The following is a 14,819-nucleotide window of genomic DNA, read 5'->3' on the forward strand; positions in this document are numbered from 1 at the left end:
GAGATGTTGAGATCAACCAACAGTGTATTTGTTAATATTTTTTCCTCCCTCATTTTCCTATTTGTTTCTTACCTCCTCTTTGTCCCACTTTTTTTCATAAATCATCATTTTTTTTTAATTTCTAGGAGCCCCCAGCTTTGCACAAGTCCACTTTCAATAGGTTTCCGTTTATACATTCATTTTCTGGTCTTTTGCAAAAGGCAGGAATGGTTACCAAAGTTTTGAACTCTCTGTTGCGGTTTTTAGAGCATGCTCCTAATTTACATGTTTCAGTTTTTCATTACATTTTTCACGTGAGCACTGTCTGCACATTTTCATAGAGCTTAGATAAGTGTAAGCAGTTTCAGACGAGCAATAATGGGTTTCAAGCATTCTTCACTTTTTTTTTCCAAGTATTCACAATATTAGTTCTTTTAATTTTCAGTCCTTTTCATTTTTATTCTTATCTTTTATAATGTTTTAAAGCATGCTTCGGATATTAATTTTTGTATTTATTTTAGTTTTTGACTTTTTCACGCATGCACAGATTAATCAAAGCTCATAGCGCAAGCACATTTCATTTTGGCGCAAGGTTTTTACCGAAGGTGCCTTCACAGTAAGCTTTTTGCTTTGGCTCATTTGCTAGCTGTTTTGCTTTTTTTTTTGCCATGCCTGCATTTATCATTTTGCCTTGGTTTAGTTATGCACATCTTTTCAGCTGCATTCTTATACAACCAGTGATATAAAGTTATGTATTTTCATCAGTAAACCATTGTGTGTAAACTGGCCATCTCTGGCGCATACTTTAGCACTATTCTGCAAAATATGCACACTATGACTAGATGTTCGTTGTCTTTTTCTGAATTTTTTTGTACTATTCTTTCAAATTACATACAGCATTGTCTCTCTTTTTCCTCCTGCCTCAGCCGTGTTTACACATTTCATAATGCTCAAGGGGTGTTCTGGTTTTTGTTAAACAATGTTAGGTCGCCTTGTTTCACTTGGGTCTTTCTAACACATTTTACATTCTCACAAGTCTGGCTGTTATTTGGCATTTTTTGCCCTATTGTATAGTCATCTACAGCTTTAAATTTCATATTTTACTTGATTCAGAGATTGTATTTCCCACTCTTATCTATTGGTCTATTCTTTGATTGGTTTATGCTCCTATTTTATTCTTATATGCATCTTTATATGTTCACTTATGGATTTATTATGGTTTTATATGCTTTCTGATTTAGTTATGTTTTAAATTTTTTCATCTTTATTTACATTTTGATTTTAGTTACTCATTTGGCCCCTGATGAAAACATTCCAGATTGCTGAAACTGGGATCCTAGTTGGTACCTTAGCTTTTTAACTGTACTGAGACTTTTATATTAATAAATATACTGTTGGTTGTTTTCAACATCTTGTTTGCCTTTTTGGCTTTTTTGTACACTTTGAGGCAAGTTTTCTTCTTCGTTCTGGTTGAGTACTAATATTACAATATCAAACACAATATGCAATAAAATATTTTAATAGCCAGAATAACACATGACCTGCAATGCAAAATACTGGGAATATCCCTTCTTAATAAAATCCTACATTATAGCACATTAAGACCAAAACAAAAACAAACTTTAGTTCAAAGCCCCCTAAATGTTGTATTCAAAATATCTACCTGTGTTTTGTTATGAGAGAGGAGGAGTGAAAAACAAACAAACAACTGACCACCTATTTAAACAGTGAAATGTAAGCAGGCAGATAAGGATCATGAGCTATCTAGACTGGTCAGTTTTATTTCTGGTGCAATACTACAAGGGGCTGCTGAAAAGTTCTCAGCCCAACCAAGAAGTGAATGATGTGGAGCCATGAAACTTACAAGTTATTTCACACTTTTCATTTCATTTCAATGATTTGAAATGAAGTGTGTCCAAGTGTGGAATAACTTGTAAGTTTCATGGCGCCACATCATTCTCTTCTTGGTTGGGCTGAGAACTTTTCAGCAGCCCTGCATATAGGATCCTAAATGATTCCTGGCTGTCTCCTCACATTAAAAGGTAATTTCTGAAGCCGAAAACAACAAAAATCAAATCTATTATGTTATTCCTGGTGGAATTCTGCACAAAGGAATTGAAAATTCTATGCACAATATTTTAAAATTATAGTGGTTTACGTAGAATTCTTCCAGCCTACTACTACTTATCACTTATATAGCGCTGAAAGGCATAAGCAGTGTTGTACATTTTGACATTTGCTTGGAAGAGCTTAAAATCTAACTTGAACAGACAGACATGACATACAAGGTTGAGGATGCAAAACCCAAGGTGAGAGGAGTTAGGAATCGAAAGCATTCTCGAACAGGTGGGCTTTTAACTGGACCTTGAACACTGCCAGAGACTTCCTGCCTTTTCCTTTCTCAGGCTGCAGTTTGCTCAGTACCCTCTCACTCCAACTGCAGTTCCGTCTCTCTCTTCATCCCACCCCTCTCACTCGCACCCTGAATCTACTCCCTGGTCCCCATGATCTAGCATCTCTTCTCCCCTCTCTCCACCCTTTCTGGTCTGGGCCACTTTATTCCTCTACCATCCCCCTCCCCCCACTTGCAGATCTAGCATCCATGTCCCCTCACCCAACACCTCTCTCACTCACACCTCTCCCCATGGTCTGGCATCTTTCCCTCTCTCCACTGGCCAAGCATTTCTTCCTCCCCACTCCCCTTTCTAATTTAGGTCACTCACTCCTCCACCCAACTTGCAGGCACAGCATTCATATCCCCCTACTCTCCTGGGTGGGTCCAGCCTCTCTCCAACAGAAACTTCTCTACTGTATAGATCTGGCATCTCCCCTATCAGGAGGCCCTTCCAAAGCAGCAGCGGCAGCTGACCAGCAGAGGCAGTGCTGTGAATAGACTGCTTCTGGCCAGGCCAGGCTCACCAGGGCCTTTCTTCTGCTGCATCATCTGTCTGTGATGTCACTTCCTGTAGATGTATGAAATTGCAAAGGAAAGGCCCAGGTGGGCTGACAGCAAGCAATCTGTTCATAGAACTGCCTCCGTTAGCCAGCCACTGTGCTTTTGAAGGGCCCATGGGTAGAGGAGATACTGGAGCCACACCCTCAGGGGGAGGAGTTGGTCAGACCCATATGGGGGAGGGACGTCAGGTCAGGAAAAGAAAGCAGAAGGCCTCAGTTTATCAGGAGTGCGGGAGATGATCTGGGCTGAATTCTGCATAGCACATGAATTCTGTGCAAATTCTGCATCGCACAATTATGCAGAATTCTGCCAAAAGTATTATATACAGTAAAATAAAAGATCCATTACATAAAATTGCCCATAGAGAAGTGAGAATGAACCATACTATGGCTAGGTTTGGAAAATGTTATTATATTGAGTGTCAGAAAGACCTTTATTAAATACAATGTGCTGAAATGTTGTCTCCTTCTTTTTTTTTTTGCCTTATATGAGGAAGAGGAGACTGCTTCCTACACCATAGGAATCAATCATAGTCTATGGTAATCTTGGTAATAGTGTCGAGGCTCATCTTATCACCATTAGGCCTTCCATGAACCGAATTCAGATGTTTTTTCAAGGCAGATTTGTGCTTGAAATCCATGTCACAGCAATGACACTTGTATGGCCTATCTCCACTATGAATGTTCAAGTGGTCTTGGAGAGTACTTTTGGCAGTGAAAGTTTTAAGGCACACCGAACACTGGAAAGGTCTGATCCCCATGTGTCCTCGGATGTGCCTGTTCAGGTTTTTCTTCTGTGTGAATGTCTTCCCACACTGAAGGCACAAGAACAGCTTATGCATCTTTAAGTGCCTGAGATAATTTTCGAGATGCAAAAATCCACGAGGGCACTTGGGACACTGGTGACGCCAAGAAGGGACCCCTTCCATGTTTGGAAAACTGTGGAACGTGTTTGTATTGGAATTTTCCTCTGTGCTCTCAGGGATGAAGCCTTGGAAATGGCTACCAGGCATTTCAACCACTCTACTTTCAACCGTAGAATTGATTAAGGAATGCTGAGTTTCAGGAAAATACAAATTTGTTTTAGAGGAGGAGCATGGTTGAGGAAACTGACTGCTTTCTACTGTGCCATTAGTCATTGCATCCATTCTGAAAATGCAAATGTCGTTATCTTTATAATTCATTTCCACTGCAGAAATATCTTCATTTTTTTCCTCTTCTTTCTCTGGCAGGGAACTTTGAATTTCTGGCTGTAGAATTCCTCCTTTTTCAGGTTTTACCTGGAATTCTAAGTTTAGAGGACTGTCCTCAGAGAGCTCAATGATCTCACAATCTTTATCTACATTCTGCTCTTCATTTTCTGGTTCAATATCAGGTGAGTGACAATTCTGAATACTTGAACCATCATCATCTATAGAAAATTCACTTTCTAAATACCTTGACAAAGCTTCAGTACATTTTTCTACAATATGAACCATTTGAAGATAGCTTGCAGCTGTAAGGTATTTTAAAAGCTCCTTCTTTTTGACCTCCAGAACGCCAGTGTAACAAGACAACAGTAACTTTCGTCCAATCTCAGCACTTTGTAAAATGGTGATTCGCATCTGTTTGGATTGATTGAGCAAGAATTGGTCCCTCATGAATGTAGAGCAAGCTGCAAAGACTACCTTGTGCCCATGAAACACTGCATCATTGATATAGATGGACACATCACAAAATAAATTCTGCTCCCGTAAGAGGTTCATCTTCTGTAGCACCCCAACTCCCTGTTGGTCGAATCTGAAGTGAATGACCTCCGAGTCAGCAGCCATGTTCAAATCCTACCAGACAAACAAAATATTTTAGGGTTACAAACTTTCATGACTAGCTCATTTAAAGATTGATAAATTAAATGCACGTGATCTTTCTTGCTTCCAAGCAACCTTTCTGTAAGGATGAAGGCACTGCTAGCTATATGGTAAGCTATTAACCACAATCAAAGAAAGTCTGAACCTAGGGATCAGTTAACTTTTCCCTAGTGATTAACAGCAGGAAATACTTTACCCTTCACAACTGTGCACCTGCAGAAAAGAGGAATATAAAACCAAAATGCTCAAAACAAAGCAGCGTATTAAAAGTCTGCTCTTCCTGACAGTGGTGCAGCAGTGCTTTGGGCTGTTTCAGATCGATGGAAGGACATTCTTCATTAGTTGCTGGGGATTACAACGTGTGCATTTAAAGTGCCTCCTCCATAAGGACAGTGTTTGCAGCTATGCAGTGCTTATCGTCAGCTTCACACAACTGAGAGAGAACTTTTTTCACAGCTAAGTACTTGGTTTTTTTACAACTACGTTTAGTACACTGCTTTGTTTTGAGCACTATGTGTTTTTTTCTCTACATTCGGGTTGAAGCACAGGTTTTTCTCAGGTTGAGGCTTGAGTTTTTTACTGTGTTCTCCCCATATGTAAGAAGAGCCCGTGATTAATAATCTGTAAGCCTTTGTGGCTTCGATCATCTAGCTTGGACTGGAATGTCCTGCTTGTGTGTCTGAGGTTTGTTTTGTTTAATTAATATACAAGTCCAGTTGCTCAATACAACACAGTGTTATTTTTTTATATTTGTCAAGTGATGGTGTATATAATAGTAATTTTGGGGGCAAAGTTGCCTTTTTGAATTTGTGCTGATTAGCTTTTTTGACTGGGTTACTAGACAACTGGACGCCGGAGAGTCACTGGACGTGGTATATTTGGACTTCAGTAAAGCATTTGATAGCGTCCCTCATCGAAGATTACTGAACAAGCTGAAATCGATAGGATTAGGAGACACTCTAACTACATGGGTTGGGGATTGGCTGAGCGGTAGACTTCAGAAGGTGGTGGTGAACGGTACCCCATCCGAAGCATTGGACGTGATCAGTGGAGTGTCGCAGGGCTTGGTCCTGGGCCCGATTCTATTTAACTTATTCATAAGAGATATGACGCAAGGACTTAGAGGAAGGGTATCATTGTTTGCCGCCGCCGCCAAACTTTGCAACATAGTAGGCAAAAGCTTATTACCTGATAATATGACACACGACCTACTGTTGCTGGAACAATGGTCAACTACTTGGCAGCTAGGCTTCAATGCTAAAAAATGCAAGATAATGCACCTGGGTAAGAGAAACCCGCGTAGAACTTATGTACTAAATGGTGAGACCTTGGTTAGGACCACAGCGGAACGCGACCTAGGGGTGATCATTAGTGAGGACATGAAGGTTGCCAATCAAGTGGAGAAGGCTTCCTCCAGGGCAAGACAAATGATGGGGTGTATCCGCAGAGGTTTCGTCAGCAGGAGACCTGACGTTATGATGCCGTTGTACAGAGCCATGGTGAGGCCTCACTTGGAGTACTGTGTTCAGTTTTGGAGACCACACTACCGAAAGGACGTGCTGAGGATCGAGTCGGTTCAGCGAACGGCCACCAGGATGGTCTTGGGGCTCAAGAATCTCATGTATGAAGAAAGATTAAAAAAATTGCGGCTGTACTCACTTGAGGAAAGAAGAGAACGGGGAGATATGATTGAAACATACAAGTACATCACGAGACGCATCGAGTCAGAAGATGATATCTTCTGGCTCATGGGACCCTCGACCACCAGAGGGCATCCGCTGAAGATCAGGGAGGGGAAGTTTCATGGCGACTCCAGGAAGTACTTCTTCACCGAAAGAGTAGTGGATCATTGGAACAGACTCCCACTCCAGGTGATAAAGGCCAGCAGCGTGATGGATTTTAAGAGAAAATGGAATACTCACGTGGGATCTTTAAGGGAGTAAATTCAGGGGAGGGGATACTTGGAATGGGCAGACTTGGTGGGCTATAGCCCTTTTCTGCTGCTTTTTTCTATGTTTCTATGACACAAAATGCTCCCAACGCTAGAAAAGATCACCAACAACGTTAAAAATGCTAACACTGTAAAAGGAGGTCAGGGAGGTGACAGTGGCATTTTCTCAGATCCTTCCGGTACCGAGAGCAGATGCGAAGAGGCAAGATGAACTGTGAGAAATCAACACATGGATGAGACGATGGTGCGAGGAAGAAGGTTTTGACTTCGTGTGCAACTGGACAGCGTTCTGGGGAAGAAGCAGGTACTATAGGAAGGACGGACTACACCTCACCAAAAAAGGGGCGAGAATATTGGCTGGAAACATGAAGAAGGTCATTGAGAAGACTTTAAACTGAAGATCAGGGGAGAGCGGACAGTCAACAACCGGTCGAAGGCCCGGACAGCAGGCACTAAGGACATTCACTCAGATAAAGGGGAAGAACTTGCAGCAAATGAGGGAGACAACAATGGAGCGCAAATAGAAGCCGTGAAAGACACAATAAGGACTGTGAAGCCCAGAAAGTCCAAGAAGGCAGCACAAAGGGAGCTTAAATGTATGTACACGAATGCCAGAAGCCTGAGAAATAAAATGGGGGAAGTTGGAGACACTAGCAAGACGCGAAGAAATAGATATCATTGGCATAACAGAAACATGGTGGAATGAGGAAAACAAATGGGATACAGTACTGCAGGGATACAAGCTTTACAGAAGAGACAGAACAGGACAGAAAGGGGGAGGCATTGCCCTATATGTCCAGGAAGGAGTAGAATCTACTGGAGTAGGGAAGGCGGAGGAGAAAGAAACTGGAGTCCCTCTGGGTAAAGATCCCCAGACAGAACGGAGCAGACACAAAAATAGGTCTCTACCAGTGTTCCCTCTAAGCGGGCGGGTGTTGTGAGCAAACTTTTTTCACTGTGAGCTAAAAATATCGGGCGCCAGCAAGTTATGAGCCAAATAAATATGTTGCTTTCTACCACAGAACTTCCTTACGTTTGTATGGAATCTATCCCCTTTCAACTTTAGAGAGTGCCCTCTCGTTCTCCCTGCCTTAGCTACTAAGTCTATTCCCTTCAGTACCTTGAATGTTTCTATCATGTCCCCTCTCAATCTCCTCTGCTCAAGGGAGAAGAGGCCCAGTTTCTCTAATCTTTCGCTGTACGGCAACTCCTCCAGCCCCTTAACCATACGTGACAAAAAATCAATTCATGTAGCAAATGCTACATTTATCTTTTGGCATGGCCCATCATGTAGCAAATGCTATAACTGATGGGCCATGCCAAAAGATAAATATATATATACTAAAAAATAAAAAATAAAAATAAATATATACTAGGAGTAAAGGGGCATGCAATAAAGCTTTTAAGTAGTAGATTTAAAACAAACCTGGGAAAATATTTTTCATTCAACATGTAATTAAAAAAAGATTTGGATAATTTCCTTAAAAAATCTGCATGACATTATTAAGATGGACTTAGGAAAGCCCACTGCTTATTCCTAGAATAAACAGCATAAAATCTGTTTTACTCTTTTGCACTGTTGTGCTTTCAGCAAAATGTTTTAAACACAAAAACAGAAAATCACATGCACAGGCATTAGGTCACCCAGGCATCTAGAATTAGCAATCTTGCACAGCCAGCCTATGATTGACAGGAGCTGCCAAATCACATTGAAAAGGATGATAAGGAAGGCAGATAAGAGATGGTGGAAGGAAGACAAAACGAAAAGGCAAGAACAAAACTGAAGTAGAAACGAGCCAAACATACAGTATAGCATACAAAAAATGTATGTTTTCCTTTGGCTTCCAAAAACTGATTGGCATCCAAGTTCCCTAAAGTTTCACACAGTCATCTTCTAATAATGTCACCATATACAGTTGGCTTGCCAGAAATATGTTTAGGATGCCACTGCAACTCTACCAACAGCATATTAACTTAACAGTGTAGCTTCAAAATAACTGCATCTCTATCCTTCCCTCCCCCCTGTGGTTTTTAGCATATCTCTCTTCTCATTTCCTCCACTCAGATCTGATCATTCTCTGCTCTCTCTTCCCTTTTCTTCTCTGGTCTTCCTTCTCTATTTTCTGCCTCCATCTAAATTAAATTCTTTCTTACTATTTAGTCCCGTTTCCCTCTTTTCACTGTGTCTACACACAGCTTGTCTACACACAGCTTGTCACCCCTTTCCCTCACCCCTCCATTATCTTACTATTTTCTTCCCCCTTTATTTATCTCCTCCTTCCATCCAGTATGTGTTCTTTCCCCACTTCCATTCAGCATCTGCTCTCCCTTCTCAACTGACATCCATCTGCCTTCTGCTCTCTCTCCCTTCTTCTCACTTCCATCATCTGTCCCCTTCTCTCTCTCTCTCATCTCCTCCATTCCATCATCTCCCCCTTCCCTCTCTCTCTCCCCCCCCCAACTTCCATCATCTGCCCCCCTTCCCCTCACCTTTGTGGGTCACTTTCTTTCCCCTGAGGGTGGCTCATGTCACAGGGGAAGCTTTGGCCGAGCAGAACCGCTTGATTGACAGTGGAACTTACTTGATTGATGTCGATGCTGGGGCCCGTTGCCGTTTGAAGGAAAAAAAAAAAGGTGGAAAAAAGGAACCTGTAAAGGCGAGAGGAAGGGAAACCTCCAGGACAGCTGCTTTTTGCCCTCCTTCAGCGGCCCAAGAGTTCAGACCAGCAGCGGCAGCTCTGTATGCTTTTAACTTCGGCACAGAGCTGCCCCTAATCAATAGTTTAGCGCGGTTTCATGAGGCAGCCTCGGGGCCTTTGATAGCCGGCCCGCTTCGATGATGCGATGTGGGCCGGCCTAGCAAAGGCCCCGAGGCTGCCTTATGAAACCGCGCTAAACTATTGATTAGGGGCAGCTCTGTGCCGAAGTTAAAAGCATACACAGCTGCCGCTGCTGGTCTGGAGGTGCGGAGACAAGGCAGGAGGCAAACGCGGTGGAAGGCAGGAGTCCCGGCGAAGGCAGGAGTCCCGGCACAGCGACTGCAACAGGAAGTTGCAAGTCAGCTGACGCCGGCCTTTCGTTGCGGCGGGGACCGAATCCTTCGCGGACCGGCAAGATTTTGTTTGCGGACCGGCGGTTGAAGAACTGTGCTCTACACTGTGTGCGCTGTGACGAGAAACTTGTGCGCTGCGAGGTAATATTTTGTGCGCCAGCGCACCCCAGCGCAGCTTAGCGGGAACACTGCTACTATCGACCTCCAGGTCAGACAGAGGAAACAGACTCTGAGATGATAGAAGAAATAAGACATGAATGTAGGACAGGCAATGTAACGATCATGGGAGACTTCAATTTCCCAGGAATAGACTGGAACCTAGTAACCTCAAGCTGCGGCAAAGAAATAAAGTTCCTGGAAATGATGGGTGACTGCTTCCTAGAACAAATGGTAGGAGAACCGACATGAGGAAATGCCACCTTGGACTTGGTCCTAAATGGCATAACTGGGCAAACAAAAGAAGTAGAAGTCACGGTCCCGCTGGGGACGGGTGATCACAGTATGATCTACTTTAAACTCGACATCGGAAAGGGGAAACGAACCAAGACCCTAACAACAACCTTTATCTTTAAAAAAGGAAGATACGACAACTTGAGAGCCATGGTAAGAAAACGGATCAAAAAAAGGATAGCTGAAATCGAAACGGTAGAGCAAGCATGGTCCCTACTAAAAAATACTATCACCGAAGCACAGAATCTATACATTCCGCAGATAACCAAAGGAAGGAAAACTAAAGCCAAAAGAGAACCAGCTTGGCTAACCAAAGAGGTGAAGGATGCAGTTAGGGAAAAGAAGGACTCATTTAAAAAAATGGAAACGCGAGAATACAACCGAGGCTTGGAACAGTCACAAAGATGACCAGAAAAAGTGCCACAAGGCGGTGAGAGAAACCAAAAGGGCCTATGAGGAAAAGATAGCCCAAGAGGCCAAAAACTTCAAACCCTTTTTTAGATATGTTAAAGGGAAGAAACCTGCAAAGGAGACAGTGGGCCCTCTCGACGACCAAGGAAGAAAAGGATACATCAAAGAAGACAAACAGATTGCAGACAGATTAAATTCCTTCTTTGCTTCTGTCTTTACCAAGGAAGACGCCACTTCAATACCCGAAACAGTGAAAGTTTACAAGGGAGAAATAGAGGAGAGCCTCACCACAGTGAAGGTGGATCTGGACCAGATATACTATCAGATTGACAGACTAAAAAGTGACAAATCCCTTGGCCCAGATGGAATTCACCCAAGAGTATTAAAGGAACTAAAGGTGGAAATCGGAGAACTACTGCAATCCCTCGCTAACATGTCAATTAGAACCGGATGGATACCAGAAGACTGGAAGATAGCGAACATCATCCCAATCTTCAAAAAAGGATCAAGGGGAGAACCGGGAAACTATTGACCTGTGAGTCTCACATCGGTCCCTGGAAAAATGGTTGAGGCTTTGATTAAAGACAGCATAGTACAGCATCTAGATCACAGTTCTTCAACCGCCGGTCCGCAAAAAAATCTTGCCGGTCCGCAAAGGATTTGGTCCCCGCCGCAATGAAAGGCCGGCATCAGCTGACTTGCAACTTCCTGTTGCAGTCGCTGTGCCGGGACTCCTGCCTTCCACCGCGTTTGCCTCCTGCCTTGTCTCCGCACCTCCAGACCAGCAGCGGCAGCTCTATGTACTTTTAACTTCGGCACAGAGCTGCCCCTAAGCAGTAGTTTAGCGCGGTTTCATGAGGCAGCCTCGGGGCCTTTGCCAGGCCAGCCCACATCGCATCATCGAAGCGGGCCGGTCTAGCAAAGGCCCTGAGGCTGCCTCATGAAACCGCGCTAAACTACTGCTTAGGGGCAGCTCTGTGCCGAAGTTAAAAGTACACAGAGCTGCCGCTGTTGGTCTGGACTCTTGGGCTGCTGAAGGAGGGCAAAGAGCAGCTGTCCTGGAGGTTTCCCTTCCTCTCGCCTTTGCAGGTCCCTTTTTTCCACCTTTTTTTTTTCCTTCAAAGGCCAAGGGGCCCCAGCATCGACATCAATCAAGTAAGTTCAACTGTTCCTTGCAAGCGGTTCTGCTCGGCCAAAGCTTCCCTTCTGACATGAGCCACCCTCAGGGGAAAGAAAGTGATCCGCAAAAGTGAGGGGAAGGGGGGCAGATGATGGAAGTTGGGGGGGGAGAGAGAGAAGGGGCAGATGATGGAATGGAGGAGATGAGAGAGAGAAGGGGACAGATGATGGAAGTGAGGAGAGAGAGAGAGAGAGAGCAGAAGGCAGATGGATGTCAATTGAGAGGGGAGAGCAGATGCTGAATGGAAGTGGGAAAGAACACATACTGGATGGAAGGAGGAGATAAATAAAGGGGGAAGAAAATAGTAAGATAATGGAGGGGTGAGGGAAAGGGGTGACAAGCTGTGGGTAGACACAGTGAAAAGAGGGAAACAGGACTAAATAGTAAGAAAGAATTTAATTTAGATGGAGGAAGAAAATAGAGAAGGAAGACCAGAGAAGAAAAGGGAAGAGAGAGCAGAGAATGATATCAGATCTGAGTGGAGGAAATGAGAAGAGAGAGATGCTAAAAACCACAGGGGGGAGGGAAGGACAGAGATGCCAGACCATGAGGGGAACAGAAGGAAGATGATGGATGCCAGATCAAATTGGGGGGGGGGGGGCAGGAGGAGAGATGGCAGGGAAAGACAGACAGTGAATGGAAGGGGCAGATGCTGGACTGAAGAGATAGAGAAGGTTATCATGCCGCTGTACCGGGCCATGGTATGCCCTCACCTGGAGTACTGCATCCAGCACTGGTCACCGTACATGAAGAAGGACATGGTACTACTCGAAAGGGTCCAGAGAAGAGCGACTAAAATGGTTAAGGGGCTGGAGGAGTTGCTGTACAGTGAGAGATTGGAGAAACTGGGCCTCTTCTCCTTTGAGCAGAGGAGATTGAGAAGGGACATGATAGAAACATTCAAGGTACTGAAGGGAATAGACTTAGTAGCTAAGGTTGTTCACCCTCTGCAAGGCAGGGAGAACGAGAGGGCACTCTCTAAAGTTGAAAGGGGATAGATTCCGTACAAACGTAAGGAAGTTTTGTGGTGGAAAGCTGGAACGCTCTTCCAGAGGCTGTTATAGGGGAAAACACCCTCCAAGGATTCAAGACAAAGTTAGACAAGTTCCTGCTGAACAAGAATGTGCGCTGGTAGGGCTAGTCTCAGTTAGGGTGCTGGTCTTAGACCAGAGGGCCGCCGCGTGAGCGGACTGCTGGTCATGATGACCCAGTAGTGGCAATTCTTATGTTCTTATGGCAGACACTGGCTGGAAGAGAGTGAAAAGGCAATGAAAGCAGAACCAGAGACGACAAAAGGTAGACAAAAAAATAATTTTATTTCTATCTTGTGATTCAAATATATCAGATTTGAAATATGTGTCTTGCTAGACATAACTGGGGAGTGCAAAGCCCAGGCAGTGCTTCTTCAGCTTCCAGCTGACTTAGGGCTCTCTCTGACCAGGAGGCAGTTACCCTAGTTCCACTCCCCTAACACCATTCCTGTCATGTGTGACTGTGGTATTCTGTTACATGATATTTGTGTAGTATTCTGTAATAATTTGGCTTATTCAGTTTTCTTGATAGTAGAGGGGATATATGTGAAGGGGAGGGGAGACGGGTTTTGTTGATCTTTGCCCTGTATTATTTGTATTTATAAAATGACAATTGTATAGACTATTGTTTCTTTTTATACTTTAATAAAATATGTTCAATATAAAATCATAACTATTTGAGGCTTGTGCAGATAGGATCAGATGGTTTATGGGACCGAGCTCGTGGGGACGGGGCGGCGATGGTTTTTAAAAAAAATTTCAGTCTTAATAGTTTGCCGGTCCACGAAATAATTATTTTATTTCTGCTGGTCCATAGGTGTAAAAAGGTTGAAGAACACTGGTTTAGAGGATGAGAGAAGATGTGTGGTTTTCTCCTCAGTGATCTCAGGGAAAGAGGAGAGGGTGGCAAGTGTTGAGGGGAGGGGAAAGAAGCCTGGTTGAGAGCTCAAGTTGAATCTTCTGAATCTTATTGTAGAAGAACTCCGCCGTTGTCTGGTGAGAAATTGAAAGGGGGGGGGGATAGGCAGCAAGGGTGCTTTGAGTCTGGAGTTTAGTGTGGTAAAGAGATGACAGGGATGGAAGTTAAGAGAAGTGGTTAAGTGGATATAGTATTCTTGTTTGACCAGCAAGAGGGCAGACTCGAATGTCGTCAGCATGAATTTGAAGTGTATGAAGTCAGCGTGCACACGGGATTTAAGCCAGAGAGGTTCAGCATAACGAGCACATGAATGCAGGTAGCAGATGCGGGGAGGTGAGCCAGGGTTGGGGTATAGTATGTCTAACAGGATATGAGATTGGAGGAGCAAGGGTATCTAGAGCAGAGGAGAGAATGGTATCATAAGAGAGGACCACTTCTTTGATATACTAGTTGAGGAGAGAGCTCTGGTATCAATAGCCTGAAAGTTCCTGAACACGTTGGTGGTGACTGGCCAGTTCTGGGGAGTAGGATGATGAATAGTGAATGTTAACAGGTGATGGTCAGAAAGGGGAAGGGTGGTATTGCAGAATTTGGTGGCTGAGCAGTTGGAGAATAGAATTAGGTCTAGGCAGTGTCCTTTCTGGTGTGCAGGGGTGGTGGAGCACTGCAAGAGATTGTATGAGGATGTTAGAGCAAGGAATTTACCTAGAGGCGAACGAGTTGGAGGAGTCATCGACATGGATATTGAAGTCACTGAGGATGAGAGAAGGGGATGAGGGCTTGAGGAAGGAGGAGAGCCAGGAGTCAAAGTCGGTTAGGAAGGAAGAGTAGGACGTATCCGGGGGGGGGGGGGAAGAGATCAGTAGATGACTGCTACTCTGAGAGGTAGAGGAGCAAAAAGACGGATGGAATACATTTGAAAGGAGGAAGAGAATTGAGATGGTGCTGAGAAATGGGGTTGAAATCTGCAAGAGGGTGAGAGCAGTAGCCCCACACCTCCTCCTTGACCAACCAGGTGAGGCACGTGGGAGAAAAGGTAGCCTT

The 14,819-nt window shown here is 44.0% G+C and overlaps 1 protein-coding gene across 3 annotated transcripts in view; it reads right to left on the reverse strand.

Moving 5' to 3' along the window:
* Positions 1–571: 571 nt before the first annotated feature.
* The window catches only part of ZBTB6 (zinc finger and BTB domain containing 6), a 28,604-nt gene continuing 14,356 nt past the window's right edge, over positions 572–14,819 (reverse strand). For all 3 annotated transcript variants that reach the window (XM_033960606.1, XM_033960607.1, XM_033960608.1), the window contains exon 3: positions 572–4,754. In XM_033960606.1, coding sequence (XP_033816497.1) covers positions 3,459–4,745 — 1,287 coding nt within the window. In that variant the 5' untranslated portion in view covers positions 4,746–4,754 and the 3' untranslated portion in view covers positions 572–3,458. The remainder of the gene's footprint in view (positions 4,755–14,819) is intronic.

This window comes from Geotrypetes seraphini, chromosome 10, assembly GCF_902459505.1.
Source record: "Geotrypetes seraphini chromosome 10, aGeoSer1.1, whole genome shotgun sequence".
NCBI classification, from domain to species: Eukaryota; Metazoa; Chordata; class Amphibia; order Gymnophiona; family Dermophiidae; genus Geotrypetes; species Geotrypetes seraphini.